We start from the raw sequence: 18899 nt of genomic DNA, 5'->3' as shown, positions 1-18899 counted from the left end.
GAATGCTGAAACATCCCCACTGAAATGCTAGCATGTGTGCAGCAGTCATTCCATACCAGACAAAGCATTTATTGCTGCTGCCGATGGTAATTTTGAACACAATCTGTAATGATCAATTGTCTTGTTACCAGTTAGAATCCACATACCTGACACACACACACACACACACACACACACACACACACACACACACACACACACACACACACACACACACACACACACACACTTGTTCTTTAGTGTGTGCTACCACAAGTATTGTGTATGTGTCAGTGTGGGAACTTTTTCAAACTACGGTATCTCGTAAACAACTCACAGATGCTACAAACACTGCCCGGACATTCTAATTTTCCCTACTATTAGTGTGTTAATGTGAATAGGCATTGTTCCATTTAGAAAAGTGTATGCTTGCACAAAAAATACACTTTCTAGTATTAATACAATCTGTTTAATGGCTAATAATATGAGCCCCTGACTATCAATTCATTCTGTGAAAACTGCACATTAATAGCACTTTCCATTTCTACAATATTTGTGCTGCACATTTTATGCGATTAATTTCGTACATGCAGACTGAATAATGTGTCACTGTTTTATTTTATTTTTGAGGGTGTTTTGAAGCAAAGATTTATGTTTTACCTACACCACAGATTTACTGTGCATTTTTTATTTTTATGCAATGTTCTGGAATTTGTTTGTGTGTTTCCACTTTTTCAACAATATTTTTCTTTTCAAAATTTCTTTTTCATTTTTTACTAATTGGGCATGTTGCACTCACATGTAGACCACGTATTCTGTTATTCTCCTTGCAATTACATACCCCAGTCTTAATGCAATGGACTTTCATTCACAAGGAGTGGAGTTTATTTCCCTGTCCTGCCATCCTGACTCAAGTTTCCCCAGTGTTTACCCTTGTCTCTAAGGTGAATATTGGAATCATTCCTTTGACTGCAGCATGACCAATTTCCTGCCATATCCTCATGCTATCCAACCCTATTCTGTAAATGTTTTACATGTAAGTATGATTTCTGTATGTTTCTGATATGTCCAATACTATTGTACCAAATGGTCTATGAGCAAATAAATGAAATACGTATGCACCCAAACACACACGGTAATGAATGTTTTTGGTTTGACAATACGACACACCAATTAAGACTCTTATGATAATGGAAATTCCACAACTGGAGGAAGGGGGCACTTATTTCATTGTACTACTGGCACTATACACAGATGTTGCTTCATCTTTTAACTCCAGACAATTTTGATTCCATGAATAAAATTCAATTCCTTTCAATGCAGCAGAATATTTATTAGGTCAAAAAACGCAATTAGATTTTTTAAGTAGACACCGTGATACCGATTAGAGGTGTTCAAACACAAAGCTGAAGTGCCAGAATTTTACCTACAGTTAGTTCTGCACTTACTTTATATTAACAATGCAGTACATGCACAACAGGTACATCGGTTCTCAGGCTGGAGATGGGCAAGGGTATGCACACTTCAGTGCCCTATCAGTGAATGTAATGAGTCCTGTATAAGGTGAGCAAAGTAAATAAATGTTGGGAAACTAAAGGCAACACACAATGTGACCATCATAATTAACTGCTGCAAGTCAAATCCAAATTATCTTCAACACAGACTTACATATATAATGCTTGCATATTGATGGCGGCTACATGAACTCATTTAGATAATGTGGTATCCGTCTATAAGTTAATGAATGGAAAATAATAACGAGAATCATTTGTTTCGGCTGTCTGTAGTGTAGCCGAAATCTAGCTTGCAGTCTAAATAACTCATTACAAATTTACCTGGTGCTTGTCTGGGTGCAATGTTACAAAGCAAACATTTGCAGCGACTCATTTACTGAAAACTTTAATAGCGCAAATTTGACACGGTAGAAATGAGAAGTTTTAATTGTTATTTTTCTCTGTTCCTATAAACTTTACAAGATAGACCACTACGTGATGTCAACTAACAATGACACGGAACTCCAAAAAGTTTCGATCACAAAACAATACACTTGCCGAAGTATCACACTAACGTGCAACTTGTAATTTACGATACTTTTGTTAAGTTACTTGCGTGCCAGAACAGATTCTATCCATGTTGCGTTTACACTGAAACCGGCACAACTTTTAATAACTTAAGGTTTCAGTAGTTTTAATCACTGCACAAAAAAAGAAAAACGCACCTCGGGCAAATGTTTACTCATTAAGTATCTTTGCCAAATAAAAGAAATTATTTAATCCCGACGAGTCTCTGTTGATTGTTAGTTTCTAGTTGTGATAATTTCAGCAGGTTAACCAGTGTGACAGACTCCATTCGAAATGGGAGACAGGTGAGTTTTCCGTAGTGTGTTTGTAAAACTGGGAAACGCAATGTTATTTCTCAACGTTGACACCTGTCAACTTTCTGCAGAAACATCCACTTGTCAAATGCAATTGAATTCTACTACGGTATGCTTCAATACAATTCGTAATCTGTCATCCCATAAACATACGGGCTGGTGGTGGTTGTTCTAACATTTAGTAACGTATACGTCTGTAAACAATATGTATTCTTGGCATATTTTCCTTGACAGGAAATTCAGCACTAGTTTTGCTATGTAAAGCATTTCGGCAAATGATTTCAATATACAATTATCCAACAAGATTTCGGGGGAATGTGTGTCTAGTAAGAATCCACTGCTCTTAAGTGCAACTTGCCTCTCGCTAGCGTTAATTGCTCGCCAACAGCTGCCATTGCCACTACTTCTTTTTGTGTAGTGTCACTAGTGTGTAATAAACGATGTAGAGTCTGATACCCAACTCTTCACGTGCACTAACTTCTTTGACAGAGATATTCCTTCGGACTTATGAGCTGTTGCTTCCGAAATTACTTCACTTTGATAATTGACTATCAAAAATAATAAAGCGTATCTAAGCTAGGTGGTAACTAGAAATGCTTAAAACTTAGCAAACTTTCAACACTGTCAGCGCAACAGAATTGATTTATATGATATAAGAAGGACACTGAGGAGAAAATTTATTTTATGCACCTTGTTTTACATATTTTTATACATATTCATTAATGAGCAACAATATAGGTCACTGTAAGCTGTGTTCGCAAGAAACAAACAGCAATTTGTTAAAAAGTACATACATATATAATGCTAAGATTACTTGATTTGATTAGCAGAATCCGAAGTTGCGATTTCACATGTAATAAAAGTACTTGTAATAATGAAATAATAAAATTTAACTGTATTTCTCGCTTTTTAGGAAACTGGATGTTTATAGCCTTTCGAATTTATTCGTGTCTCAATACTTCTCTTGATTAACGTAGTCACTGACGTAAAAGACCATATTCGTGATTTGACTCGTGTCTGATCTCTCTCTTCCTTCGTTGGCTCCCACACAGTGAAGACGGAAAGATGTCACTCGCCGACCCTATTTCGTTTTTGAAAGATTTTGCGGCAGGTGGTGTGGCTGCGGCAATTTCTAAAACTACTGTAGCTCCTATTGAAAGAGTTAAGCTTCTTTTACAAGTGCAACATGCATCCAAACAAATTACAGCGGATAAACAGTACAAAGGTAAGTGCTGCCAAATGTAACTGCCATTTTGCACGACTTATGTTAGTACATGACTAGTCTAAGTTGTCATTAGATATCTAAAAGTATTCTCTATTTTATCCTTTTTTTTTTTTTTTTTTATTTTTCTTCTTTCTAGGCATGGTCGACTGTTTCATCCGTATTCCCAAGGAACAAGGATTCCTCAGCTACTGGAGAGGAAATCTAGCCAATGTTATTAGGTATTTTCCCACTCAGGCCTTGAACTTTGCATTTAAGGACAAGTATAAGCAAATTTTCCTTGGAGGTGTTGATAAGAAGACACAGTTTTGGAGGTACTTTGTCGGGAATCTCGCATCAGGTGGAGCAGCCGGTGCGACGTCTCTCTGCTTTGTCTACCCATTGGATTTCGCTCGAACAAGGTACCGTAAATTCAGCACTCAAATCAGTTGTTGCTATAAGTTTTAATATAGCTCGCGTACTGATCTCATTTTATTAGCCTTGACATAGATTGTACAAGGTCAGTGAAAAAGACTGTCCTTCCCTTAGTCTTTAAGTCTGGTTATGTGAACCAACCGCTTATGGTGTGCACAATTTCTAGGTTGGCAGCCGACATTGGTAAGGCTGGTGCGGAAAGAGAATTTACTGGATTGGGAAACTGTATAGCGAAAACCTTTAAGTCCGATGGCCTCGTGGGTCTGTACAGAGGCTTCGGTGTTTCCGTGCAAGGAATCATTATCTACCGAGCAGCGTACTTCGGTTGCTTCGATACAGCCAAAGGAATGTTGCCAGACCCGAAGAACACTCCTTTCATCATTTCCTTCTTAATCGCTCAGGTAAGTAAATTCTTTGTGTGTGTGTGTGTGTGTGTGTGTGTGTGTGTGTGTGTGTGTAACCTAAAACCTGTACGAAGTGTACAGCTGCAGATGTAGCAAATATGTTACAAAACGCAGTATCAACATTGGCATAGGTCAGTTGAGGCTTCTTAATTAAAAGAGGATTTTTTACAAGTGTTAAGTTTTTTTCCGTAAATGTTTCTTGCTTGTTTGTAATTATTGCAGAAAGTTTTACAGTAAAATCACTTATAATGTGTGGAGATGTTAAGCAGTTACATGTGGTTCACAGATCTGCTGTGGTGACCCATCTGTGAACGTAAAGGGGGGGAGGGGGAGAATGCCAAGAATATATTTTTTTTTCCCTCTCTTCTCTTTAAGTACCTTGCAGATTTTATGATCCTGCACTTAACATAAGTTATCACTAATGCATGAACCATTTTATTTAGTAAGTTATATACTCTCACATAACTCACATTACCACTACTCAATACAATACATATCCAGTTGAATCTTACTTCTTTCCCTCGAGTCTTATTAGGAAACGGTTTTCCATCTTTGTATATTCACCTTTACTGTGCTCTTTGTTTCACTCTCTGCTGCTGTCTTATGCCTTTAGTTGCGGGAGGGGGGGGGGGGGTAGGAGGATGGAAGGAAGGCAAGGTAAGATCTCTAGTTTATTAGATTCATGTTCAGTTCTGTGGATACTTCCAAATCGTTTATTTTGGCCCTTGTGAGGTCCGAACAGCTTTTATGTAGCAGAATGTGACCTTAGCTTTAAAGGTGGTGTTTTACTTCTATGAAGTGAGCTGTCGCTACTGGCTGGTGAAATAGAGCTCTCAGCTCAAGCTATTGTTTCTTACTTTTCATACTTAAACCGGAGTGTTCTGCATGTTTCTATGTAAACTCGTGTTTGTAAATTGTCCTGTATGTCACATGTTTCATGAAATGACACTGAGCGAAAATTCATTTTAAGATAAAACTTTTGCTGCATTTTTGGGGTAACTTGATGCCAAATTTTTTCTTTTCCCCCTAAACAATTTGAGACATGTCATCTTTTGCTCCTTCCATGCATGTTCTTTGTTTGTGACTCATTGGAATTTCATATCACATTATCCACATTTAAAATGAAATATCGCATTTAATTCCATGCAATATATTATTGCAGAAGCTGTTTGAAATCGGAGTACATTTCAAACATTTGATTCTGCTGTTTCTGCAGCCCTAAAGGTTAAAAGTTACTTCTAGAAAAGGCTGTGTGTGTGGTATAGATATGGAATGTATGGGTTGAATGCATCTCATTTGACTTCATTATGAGGAGAGGCTGTAGTTGGTCATCTTGAACTCAATACTAAAGGGAAAAAGAACCTTGCCAACTATTCTTTGTCGTGGAACTTTTTTTATACCAGTGAGCCAAAGTTCTAGTGATAAAATTCAAAAGGTACCTGTAGCTGAAAAGCCCACCCTGTTACATATGTTTTCATTGATATGTTAGCTATGAAGCATAATCTAATCATTTAAAAAATTGATGTTCCATAAAATTGTATTAGGAACAGTCCAATTTCAGGGGCAATGCAATAAGTGACCACTCATCAGATGTGTAGTGGGTATGAAACAGCTTTAAACTTAGTAGACAGGTGAAAAGTCACTAGATTATCCTTGTGGCAATAGTTTTGAAAAGGACCTTTGGAGCATGTTTTGTACTGTATTAAATATATGTTAAAACTTTTAAGTAAAGCTGTTCTGAAGATGTGCTTTCATTACTTTCTACTTTACAGGCTGTAACGACATTTGCGGGTATTATGTCATACCCATTTGACACCGTTCGTCGACGTATGATGATGCAGTCTGGACGTGCAAAGGCTGACATGATGTACAAGAACACTCTGGACTGTTGGGGCAAGATCTACAAAACTGAGGGTGGTGGTGCTTTCTTCAAGGGTGCCTTTTCAAATATTCTCAGAGGCACTGGTGGTGCTCTCGTCCTTGTGCTTTATGATGAAATCAAGGCACTCCTTTAAATTGTGAAGAGTTTGGTAGTATTCACTCAAGTTGAACATTCCATTGTTCATTCCATTGCTCATGGCATTCCCAGAAGAGACACTATAGTAAATCACTACAGCTAGAAGTGTGATATGAAACCAAGGAAACATTCCAACAAATGCATTTGTTATGTAATTTTTCAGGCTGACTTGAGTATTTAATTGTAATATACACAACAGAATTAAAATGGAAAATTAATTTATTACCTGTTTGTTTAACTAATTTGATTCCCACCAGGTCTCCTTCTCCTTGAGTCTGAAGTGCAGGCTGATGAACCATTAAGAAAATTTTGTTGCCCACAATTGCATATTATGGGAAATGAAGGCATTAGTTTTGAAGTGTTGTCAAATATTTTTGTTTATAATATTGAAATTTTTTACAATCCAAATAATAGCTTTTTTGTAAAATCTGTAGTCTCGGGCACTAGCATGGTTCAAAACGAAAAGTGAGAGATGTTGAGAATTGGGACAATTAACAGGTATATTGATAGCTTGTGTATTTGTAGAAAGTTGTCTAGGAAAACTGACACTTAGGGTTGGTAATTCCTGATAAAGGTGTGGAAAATGGTGTTTTACATTCAGAGCATTGTACAGTAAGGCTGTTAGAGCCATTGAACATGTATGCTACCTTGTTCCTGTTGACTTTTGAACAGTTGTACCGTAAGTATGTAGTGGTTGTTAACTGAAAATGTTTAAACTCTTTCTGTATTGACAAAAAGGGATCATCGCACCACCCCCTCCATGAACCTTAAGAGGCTACTCATATCCACTGTATGGTGGATCTTACTGAGCTCAGTGTGGAAAGACTAACCTTCAAAAATCTCTTAGGTTTTAGAGTACCTGAGGACAAGAGCATTCTTCAGTGCAATTGAAATTTCTGTGTGTGGTAATAATTGGAGCAGAGGTTAACGCTTGCAGCATTTTCAACACCTTTCTTGCAAGTTAAATGTAAAGTAAGATTTTCTTTTCCCCATCAGTTGTTTGACAATTGAGCTTTCCAAGTTCATGTGAAAGTTCATTCTGTTAACTGTGTTCACACTAAATTTTTTTAGGCTGTTGAACCACACTGCATCACATTGAACAATTCAGTTCACTTTCCTGGTAGCCTTTGCTGTAGAAATGCTGACACTTAAAGTCATGGTAACAGGGTTGGCAGATTAGTATTTGTTCCTGTGTATGTAGTATAATGCACTTAAACCAATTTGACATGATTTGTCAGCCCTTTGTTTCTGTATGTTAGCAAAAAAATTACTTTACCAAGCAGAAACTTCACTGATGAACACAAGAGTTGTACAGATGACTGCATTGAAGTAGCACCATCAGAGTATTCCAGTATTTGAATCTCGCAATAGATGCAGAAGGCTAATAACCTGTTGACTTAAATTTTGCGCTTTCTTGTAAGGTATGTCTGATGCAGTTGTCAAGAGGTAGTGAATTGGCTTGTCAGGCATGTAGTTAAATGTACATGAATGATACCTGTTCATTACATAGTTTGAAAATTTGAAATACTGATACTACTTAGTAAAATGCACTGAGAGGCTGTAACATCAGGACCACAAGCTTGATAGTGTTTGTGCAATATAGCAATGATAGTATGTGGTGTGGTTTTGGTGGGGTAGCCTTCTGGATGTATGCTGAACCAAATGCCTATACAAAGGTCATGAAATTCCTGTAAGTTAGGGACCAATATCCCAGATGTGTTACATTAGATTAAGCTCGAACAAATTTAATGAGGTGTCAATGTGAGTTCACTATCTTGTTCCTCAAATGGCTGTAGCACAATTCTGGCCATGTGACATGGGCAGTTACACTGCTGGAAGAAAAGCTTGAAGGGATTTAGGTTGTCTGCTGTAACCTTCACAATCCACAGCTGTCATTTTGATTTTTAAAACTGGACCCATTCAAGTGAAGGTGAATGTCTCCCCTAACAATGTTGGCCACCTGTATCTTCAGTGTGTTGCTGTTTGGATGGTGTGTTTCTGAACACAACTGTTGATCTGGTATAACAAAGAACATGATTCATCGACTAGCTGATTAGTTTCCATTGATCCGTGGTCCATTCTCAATTCTGTGCCCAATGCAATCGTAATTGATGTCACTGGGTCAGCATGCGAAAATATGTGGGTCATCTATTGCAGAGCCCCATATGGAAATATGTTCTGAAAATTTTGTGCTTGTAACAGTATTATACTCTTGTCACCTATCCTGCTTTACTGTGATAAGGGATGGGTGTTCAATGTCTTGTTGTTTACATGTGGTTACACCATCAGTCTCTTGCCATAGATGCTTAAGATGTGCAAACAGCTCCACTGTTTCCAAGATGGTCATTTCTATGGGCCAGGCCATAACAATCTGCCCTTCATTAGACACTTATGTTATTGGATTTCCACATTTGCAGCCTGTATTGTTAGAATGATTTCTCATTTGCACTTGTTCCATTGATATTTTCCTTACTGTTTCTTTTGCCCATATCACTAAGTTGTCTACTCTTGCAATGGTCGTCACTGTTTTGGCTCGCCAGTGTGTTTGCAAACTACATAGGTGCAAACAACATTATAGGTAGGGCAACCACAGCTGATAGTGGTCATTTTGGATATCAATAAACCACTTCAGTTGTATTTAGTCCTTTATTGTAAGATCACTACCAGTCTTGTGGCACTAAAACCAACATCTTCAGGTGAACATATAACTAAAACCTTAGAGCTAAAAGGCTCAGAACTTGTACCAAACATTCATTGACTGTCAGTACAAACCAAACTGCTAAAATGCAGTATGCCATACACTAAAACAGCCAGATTCCAATATGATGGATGGTTCTGCTTCACCAATCTATACTCAATTGCAAACAGGGTGGGGCTGCAAGATTTTTTTGTATAGTGTTTAAGTTAGAGGTTCACTTGATTATGTGGCTTTTTGTGCCACAGATCTGGTAGTGAACAAATAATAGACTAAATACAGCTAAAATAGTTTATTAATACCCATCATAGGACGCCTTCAGAATGGACATTTCACTTTTTCTCGTGAAAGTGCATTCTATAATATAGTAGGAAAGCATGATTTGTAGTGTTGTAGAACTGATAGTGTGACTGGGGACAGGTACTTACTTCAGATTGCTAGAAATGAAGGAGAATTTATTTTATGAGTTAAATAGTGATGGTACAGTTTAATCTATTCAGTAATACTGACAATGGGTGAAATGCCTGAATATTCTATAGCTCTTGCCACAGTTGCTTTATAAGCATTTCAGTGCATAATATAATTAGAAATGGGCCTATATTGTTATGTTTACAACCTGCATAGTTAATATAGTGCAGTTTTAATTTTTTCATGTTGTATGTATTTGAAATAGAAAAAGGGAAAGCAGAAAGGTGTGTCTATATAAAGTTGATATCTTTGAGGGAAATATTATGGAAATGGAAGAGGATGTGGGTTAAGATGAAATGGGAAATATGATTACTACGTGATGAATTTGACAGAGCACTGAAAGATCTTAGTTGAAACTAGGCCCCGGGAGTCGACAACATTCCATTAGAACTACCCGATAGCCTTGGGAGAACGAGTCCTGACAAAACTCTACCATCTGGTGAGCAAGATGTATGAGACAGGTGAAATATCCTCAGACTTGAAGAAGAAATAATAATTCCAGTTCCAAACAAAGCAGGTGTTGACAAGTGTGAAAATTGCAGAACTATTAGATTCATAAGTCGCGGCTAAAGAATAAGTATACGAATTCTTTACAGACTAATGGAAAAAACTGGTGGAAGCCGACCTTGGGGAAGATCATTTTGGATTCCGTAGAAATGTTGGAACACAATACTGACGTTACCACTTATCTTAGAAGATAGATTAGGGAAGGCAAACCTATGTTTCTAGCATCTGTAGACAGAGAAAGCTTTTAACAATGTTGACTGGAATACTCATTTTCAGATTCTGTAGGTGGCAGAGGTGCAATACAGGGAGTGAAAGGCTATTTACAATTTGCACAGAAACCAGAAGGCAGTCATAAGAGTCGAGGGACACGAAAGGGAAGCAGTGGTTGAGAAGGGAGTGAGGGAGGGCTGTAGCCTATCTGTGACGTTATTCAATCTGTATATTTAGCAAGCAGTACAGGAAACAAAAGAAAAGTTTGGAGTAGGAATTAAAATCTGTGAAGAAGAAATAAAATCTTTGAGGTTTGCTGATGACATTGTAATTCTGCCAGACAGCAAAGGACCTGGAAGAGCAATTGAATTGAATGGACAGTGTCTTGAAAGGAGGCTATAAGATGAACACCAACAAGAGCAAAATTAGGGTCATGGAATGTAGTCTAACTAAATCGGGTGATGCTGAGGGAATTTAATTAGGAAATGAGACACTTAAATTAGTGGATGAGTTTTGCTATTTGTGCAGCAAAATAACTGATGATGGTCAAAGTAGGGAGGGTATAAAATGTATACTGGCAATGGGAAGAAAAGTGTTTCTGAAGAACAGAAAATTGTTAACATCGAGTATAGTTTTAAGTGTCGGAAGTCTTTTTCTGAAAGTATTTGCATAGAGTGTAGCCATATATGGAAGTGAAACATGGACGATAAAAAGTTTAGATATGAAGAGAATTGAAGCTTTTGATTTGTGGTGCTACAGAAGAATGCTGAAGATTAGATGAGTAGATCATGTAAATAATGAGGTGGTACTGAATAGAATTGGGGAGCGGTTGGTAGGACATTTTCTGAGGCATCAAGTGTTCATCAATTTAGTATTGGAGGGCAGTGTGAGGGTAAAAATTATAGAGGGAGACTGAGAGATGATTACAATAAGCAGATTAAGAATCATATAGGATGCAGTATTTACTTGGAAATGATGAAGCTTGTTCTCTGAGCCACATTTCTGTGAAAATATTGTGCACAGTTCTCAGAAATTAAAAACAGAAGGAACATTGGCAGTAGTTACTTGGAAACGAAGAAACTTATTCTCTGAGCCACATTTCTGTGAAAATATTGTGCACAGTTCTCACAAATTAAAAACAAAAGGAAAATTGTTTTTAAAAGTAAACAATAGTGGACAACAGTGAATGTGAATTTTTGTTGGTCTGGCAATGTTTTTAGTAGCCATCTTTTGAGGGGTATCAGCATGTATATAGTTTAAAAAATGCATGACACTAACGGTGACTTTTATTTTATTTATCAACTCTCTTATGTCCAGTCCATGCTCGCAGTGCTGTATCAAATACAAAGCAAAAATAAAATAAAATGAAGTGACAAAAATGATGTGCAAGATAAAAAATTAAGAGGTAGCATTAGTAAGAAGATGCTTATGTCAAGATGTACAAAACCAACACTACATGTTGTACATCTTTTGAAACTCAGCACAAGGCACATAATAAAAGTCGGACAGTAGATACCAATATACAATGACTGTGAGAAACAGGTGCTGATCAATTTGACTGAAGACAAACTGGTTCAGGGGAGTTAACAACACAGATCACATACATTCACAAACATCTTGGTCAAACACCATAAAGTGCTAAGATACCATCCACATAGATAATACATAATGAAATCATAGATATGTAAAGGGCAAGACCAAAACTGAAAAAGAGGATTGATTATTTTTTTCAATTGTAGTCTTTCACATATTCTGTTAATTTGCAAGATATTTTGTGTATTTGTGTTTTACCTTAGGACTTTGTAATCTTTGAATTATCTATGTGATATCCATATGGATGTTATTTTTATATTCTGTTGTGTGTGACCATGTTTGTGAACACATGTGACATATGTTGTTGACTGTTCTGAGCCAGTTTGTCTTTAGTTGAAATGATCAATACCTGTTTCTCACCGTAATTGTGCATTAGGCCTGTACTGCTTGAATTTAATTACTGGTATGTGATTAGTACTGTATTTTCATAAGATGTATGACATGCAGTGTCGGTTTTTTTTAATAACATTTTGGCATAAGTATCTTCTTATGAAAGCTACATTATAATTTTTGATCCTTAGATCATATTTATCACTGCATTTTATTTTATTATTGTTTTGTATTTTGTACAGTACTATGAAAATGATCTTGGACTGAAAGCAGCTGTTGAATAAAGAATAACACAAGTTAGCACTAGTGTCATGGATTACTTAAATTCTTTTTAATAGGGTTACTCTAAATGTCTTCATGTTTATCTCTTTCACTACATCACATATCCAGGACATAAGTGCTGCTCCACAACTGAAATACACTAAAATACTTCCTTGTAAACAGGTATAAGTAATGTTGTGCTCAATCTCAAGGTAGGATGGAAAACTACAGTGTTTCACTAAACATTGTCCTATTGGAGGCTGCCTTTGCTTTACTCAATTTCTGAAAATTTGACTTAGCACCATATTCACACTTATTATCAAAAGTAGAATTTCATGACATATCGAGTGAAACTTGTGAGTGGACTGAAGGCTTTTTGGTAGGGAGGATGCAGCAAGTTAACTTGGATGGAGACCTATCAGCAGATGTACAACTAAGTTCAAGTTTGCCCCAGGGAAAGAAGTTGCACAAATATTCAGTTAGGTCTTGATAAGATTTCATAGTGGTACAAAGATAGGCAGCTTAATTTAAACAGTCAGAAATGTACTTCATTTTATGAAGTGATATAGTCCTATGACTATAAATATCAGTGAGTTGCAGTCTGAATTGGTCAATTTGTACAAATGTGTGGGTGTAGCAATTTGTAGGAATAGGAACAGAATGGTTGCATAGCCTCAACCATAGGTAAAGCAGCAAAGTATCCTGTGAAAACCAACTTAGAAAATTTCTAAAAGTAACTTCTAAGTGTTGAATCTAGGAATAAATTACATATCTAAGCAATCATTCTTCCCTTGTCCATATACGAATGAACAGGAAAACGCTCTGATAACTGGTACAATGGGATGTACCATCTGCCATGCTGTCCTGTGGTCTGCATAGTATAGATGTTCTTTGAACTGATGTATACAGAGAGTTACATGAGGATCCACATTGTAAACTGGACTCCAAATCAGGATACATCTTTTTACAGTATTTTACACATTAGAAAACCTTTTCCAGAGTTGAATGAACTGCTAAGTCTAAAGTCCTGGACCTTTAGATCTGTCCCTATGCCACGATTGTCCCTTTGCTGAAATGGATAGTATGTAAGTTTCCGCTTCTACATTTTTCCATCCAATTTAATGTTCTGTATTCTGTTATCAGTTATAGTTTTTTCTGTTTCTTTCTCTGTCTTTTGCCCCTACGACGTAACTACTTAAGGATCAATTTTACAACCATGATGATAATCTCGTATTGTGTCATTTATTGTCTTTTTTGTATTATATAGGGTGAGTGTTCCTAGTTACTCACATTTCAAAACCCCAGGAAAGGAAACAACAGTAGATATGATAATAACATTGCACTGTATTCTAGAGCTGAGGTGTCAAGTCATCGAGCCGCATGTGGCTCAATAAGTGAGCATCTATTACACGATCGGAAAAAATTCCGTTTATCCACAATTATGATGAACGGAATATTTTAAATTTGAAATCCCCGCTATTCTCTCTTCTCTCATTGGTCCATCCCATTCTGCCCCCTCTTTTATTTAGCGGCTATTGTGTTTAAGTACGTTACTTGAGGCCCAAAAATACTCTTTCAATGTGCTCCAGTTGAGCTAAAAGGTTGGACACTCTTGTACTAGGGCATCTCAGAGAATTTATATTCCCGCATCAGACATGACAATTATTGTCGCCAGAATGCAGCATGATTGCATGAAGCGAAAATAGGGACTCCACAGCAGTGCGCGCAATGTGGTTTGCAGCAACAAAATCACCGAATACTGAGCAAATAAATTGTCGTATGGATGTGATTTATGCGATATGAAAACAGTTAATGACTGGTATTGTAATTTTCTGGCAACTGACAGTGTTCTGAAATATTCCGGCGATGCACGTTGTAGTGTTTCGGACATTACCCTGCTGGATTTCTTCACGTGGGGATTCGTGAGGGATAACGTATATGCGACCAAAGTGGATGAAATTCCTGTGTTAAGATGTCATATCACTGATGTGATTGCAACAGTGACAGAGAATATTGTTATCACATTCGTACTACTGAAGGTGCACATTTAGGGGTGTACTAAAGATTTTTAAATAAATTCTTTCAGTTGCTCTAGCATAATGTGCAATTTTATTATTATGTCCGCTATTTTTTTCTGGGCCTTTGAAATGTATGAGATTTATTCATTTTTCAGTCAATCGTAAAACTACATATAGCTACAAAAAGTTTGGTACTTGTAGAAAGAACAGCGAAAATGAATCCAAAATTGGAGGATAAGTAGAACAGTGACTAGCAATAAGTGATGTGAGTGATAGTATTGCATTATTGGCCGGGGAAAGTCCGGGTTTGAATTATTTTATTTACATTCTCTTTCGGACTTTTCGGCTATCATATCAATTTGTGGTTGGTTTTTAAAAATTAATATCAGATGCTGCCCTGTAAATTTACGTATATATAAATGAACCATAACTTTTTTAACACGTTTCTGAAATAAGATCGTTTTGGAACACCCTGTATTTTCCTTACTTCTTTATTGAAATAGTGAGAAGCCACTAACAATCGGCGATCGTATACACCGCGACGTCACCCCGCTCGCAGACAACTGAATAATTTAAATATTATTTGCCTCCACTCATTGAGCTCTATTAAAACGGACTTAATTTACGTTATTTTCCTTACTACAAATGCGTACTACGTTTGAACATGAACGTCCCTGTAATGCGCTTTCACAAATTCCTGTAACTCTTGTATGTAGTTTATATCTACTGGTCAGTAGGTGGCGCGCGCCCGCTGGCGTTGCCAGCACTGCAACGCGTCTGCAGAATGTATGTACCCGGGAAAATAATACGATTTGACCCAAATGTCCGGCGATTTCGAAGTTTTTGTGTGGGGTAAGAAGTTTAAGTGTTGGTAGGCATACCCGGCATATTTAGCTTTCTTGATAATTGTGAGTGGTACAATAATATACATCCAGTATATAATAATAAATAGTAAGACGCCCATTTGAAGTTAAATGATATTTATTGGTTTAGACAGTAAGCTTTTTGCCATTCTTATTCTTTTGTTAAAATGTGTTTGAAAACATTGCAACCCATATTGCTACATAATTATACCAAAAAAATGATTGAATCTATTGAAGTAATATATTCGCCGATTTCTGAAGTCATTTTATCCAGTGTAAAATGGTATTCCATTAAGGGATGGAGGGCTATAGCCCCCATAGCCCCCCCCTCCCCCTTGCCACCGCCCTTGGTAGAAGACATGAAGCTTTACACACTGCTATAGGCAGACAGAATAGTCATGCGAACAGTGGCCGACAGTATGGCAGTTCACAACAACAAGTCCCCCAAGCTTAGAATGTTGGTGTTTATAGGCCACAATAGAAGACGAAGAGACCTCCCCATCAGGATACCCATGAGACAGCTGCTATTTGGCATATGGCTTAGTAGACACCAGCACCGTAATATCGGCAATAGCTGAGTCGTTTCTTGCAATATGAGCCGAACACCATCACGTCGACACATTCTCTACCATAGCTGTGAGAATCAGAGGGCCCACTGGGTCTAGGTCAAAAGCCACGCGAAAACAAGCGTTATCACTGCTAGTCATCGAGTCATTCTGAGGGTTTCAGATGGTTTTAATTGCCCCAGGTCTGATGGAGGATTTACCCTTTGGCGCACATTTCCTCACCCAACAACGTTCCGTTGTCGATTGTTGCAAACAAGTTGCAACGAGATAAGCTTTGTATTGGAATTCTACGAATCCGTGAGTCCATACACGGCCGCTTCCCAAATGCAAGTCCACTTGGGGCTGGCCAGTGCTGCGGGACTATAGCAGTGCAGATAGAAGCTTAGGCGAGCACCCAGAGTTGGCTTGCCTCTCCCGACGCCGCTCCAGTCTTTCGTGACCTTCTTAATGGAATCAGCTGGCTGAACTCCGGATACCGATGACTATTGTTTGCGGAAGTCAGCTCACACTGCAGTGTAGACAGAGATCGTCCAGGGTGACTGAGGAACTACCTCTGTCCTCCAAAATTTATTAGTGATGAACCATTCCCTCTCTACCCATAAAGTTGATGAGTAGCAGGTCGCTAATCTCATCAATAGGAAAAGTTACTGGATTACAACCTCCTGTCCACTCTCCGATGTTACCTGGGACGAAATAAATAAATAAGAAGGTGCTGGGACGCATCCAAAGGAAGGAACAACAGAGAAAGCAAAAATACGATCGAGATAAGGAATTTACGTTCTTCCAGATGTGACAGCTAGTGCTAGTGCACGGTCACACGAAGTCTGATCTGCTCGATAAAAGAAGTGCTAAGTTCTGTTTGTTATACAGTGGCCCTACAAAGTGACAAAAAGGATAGACCACGCCTACGCGTTGAAAGAGTGCCTAAAGGCATCCATTTCATTGGAAACCCAAAGAAGTTCATAAGGTAGAAAAAGGAAGCTATTCCACTCTGACTGTGTATAGGCTGTTTACATTACTGCCTGTAGTGATCCGTAAGGAAACCGGTTATCAAGGAATAGGTTTCTCTTTCAGACAACTCTTAGCTCTTGACTAGATCGCGCAGCCTAATTACCCTAATTACCATGTTAGCCAAGCACAACCAGTAAATGGTGGATACCCCGGGGCAGAAACGAAACGTTTGACAGTCTACAGAATTAAAACGGAAAAAATTGGGAAAAAGAGGGAGGATAAGGTTATACTTAATCCCGCTGGAAACGAAGCTTAACAGAATGTGTGTTCCGAAACAGTGTTTGTTACATTATATAAAATTGGTTTGTCCTGAAAGCCTCCTGTAACGTTTTTGTATTGTCGCATTGACTGACTGTTCCGTCGTTTCTTGGTAGAATATTTTATTCATTATGAATGAAAATACACACGACACTGATGCAACATGAAGTCTTAAATAACGTCCATAAAGAGAGGAAGATGAACTACCTTGAAATAATGGAAATTAATAAAGGTATGCCCTTTTCCCCAAACTTAGTACTGGATGATCAGACACATTGTCCTTACTCGCTAACTGTAAATACTACTCATAATCCCATCCAGACCCTTTGTAAATTGGTCCTCCTACTCACAAGCCCCATTTTTCCCTGTATACTGTTTACTACAGTTTCATTCGCTCTATCAAAATTGCTACTTTGTATAATCACAGTTGTTTCACTTACCTGCTTAATCTCACTTGCATATCTTACCTCATAGTAATATTGGAGCTAAGATTATTTCGTTCACTCACTGCTTTGGAACATGTCACCAAAGTTTATTGTTCAATTTATTTTCTTCCCATAGCAAACTCTATAATTTGTTATATAGTCAATTATTTAACGTGTCATATATTTTCTTTAAATTCAATAATTTTACCTAACATTTTCAGTGAAATAATTCCTCTCGTTTTAGTCCTAATCCAAACATTAAGACTTGTCATCTTTGGAAACCAAATAAGATATTCTGTTACGCAATACTGTAAAATATTTGATCCCACAAAACTTCACAGCCACAAATATCTATCTTTGTAGTTGATGATGGTGTAACAGCCGAAAACTGGTTTGAAAAGTAACAAAAATTGCAGTGTCGTGCGTGTTTTCATTCCTGTGTTGTATGTATTGAAAACTTAAGTGAAAGTTATAAATCTCTTGATTGGTGTAGGGTAAATCAAAATCTTTAAGTGTGCTTTTCCCAGCGAGAAAAGATCAGCTGAGAAAGGTAACCCAGCTAATAATCATCTAGGACATTGGTGCAAAAACACAGGGGTTGGAAAGGTGCGCAATGTTCACAATGACGTACAATGAGCCGTACTCTTGTCAAAAACTTGCTCTGACGCTCCAGAACCAAGGAGAGTGCAGGAATTGTCGAGAAATTTTGTGGACTCATTGTAGGTAAATTTTACATATTCGGAAGAATGAACAGAGACAAACGCTTACTATGGAAAAACCTGTGGGTTTCCCTAACGCTGCTGAGGGATGAGAAAACTGAAACTTACAGTGTTTTATAACTAAGTATAGATGTTAAGATTAGCTATTGTGGTTTCAACGTACCTAAGATGTTTTATTGTAAAGTGTTCGGTTTCTTGTATAAAGAATAACGACCTGGACAGCCTGGGTTGCCTAGAAAAATTAGTGTTGTGAAGCAGACTTGAATGAATTTATGTTCTTCAAGTGTTACTGAGATTCAAGATACTGGAACACAGCCAGGCCTAGTTAATCGCCGGCCGGAGTGGCCGAGCGGTTCTAGGCGCTGCAGTCTGGAACCGCGCGACGCCTACGGTCGCAGGTTCGAATCCTGCTTCGGGCATGGATGTGTGTGATGTCCTTAGGTTAGTTCGGTTTAAGTAGTTCTAAGTTCTAGGGGACTGATGACCTCAGAAGTTAAGTCCCATAGTGCTCAGAGCCATTTGAACTATTTGAACCTAGTTAATCATTCTCTGAATTAAGATAAGA

The 18899-nt window shown here is 37.8% G+C and overlaps 2 protein-coding genes across 2 annotated transcripts in view; one reads left to right on the top strand and one right to left on the bottom strand.

Annotated features, from left to right (window-relative positions):
- LOC126365360 (protein lin-7 homolog C-like) overlaps positions 1-2795 on the bottom strand; it is a 62559-nt gene extending 59764 nt beyond the window's left edge. The window contains exon 1 of the mRNA XM_050008137.1: positions 2712-2795. Coding sequence (XP_049864094.1) covers positions 2712-2748 — 37 coding nt within the window. The 5' untranslated portion in view covers positions 2749-2795. The remainder of the gene's footprint in view (positions 1-2711) is intronic.
- Positions 2796-2827: 32 nt separating this feature from the next.
- Positions 2828-6635, top strand: LOC126365344 (ADP,ATP carrier protein-like). Its single transcript, XM_050008136.1, has 4 exons — positions 2828-3578; positions 3715-3976; positions 4156-4390; positions 6166-6635. The coding sequence occupies exons 1-4, from the start codon at positions 3419-3421 to the stop codon at positions 6406-6408; spliced, it is 900 nt and encodes a 299-aa protein (XP_049864093.1). The 5' UTR covers positions 2828-3418; the 3' UTR covers positions 6409-6635.
- Positions 6636-18899: the final 12264 nt, after the last annotated feature.

This window comes from Schistocerca gregaria, chromosome 1 (genome assembly GCF_023897955.1).
Source record: "Schistocerca gregaria isolate iqSchGreg1 chromosome 1, iqSchGreg1.2, whole genome shotgun sequence".
In the NCBI taxonomy this organism is placed as follows: domain Eukaryota; kingdom Metazoa; phylum Arthropoda; class Insecta; order Orthoptera; family Acrididae; genus Schistocerca; species Schistocerca gregaria.
This window is presented reverse-complemented; position numbering and strand designations above follow the sequence as displayed.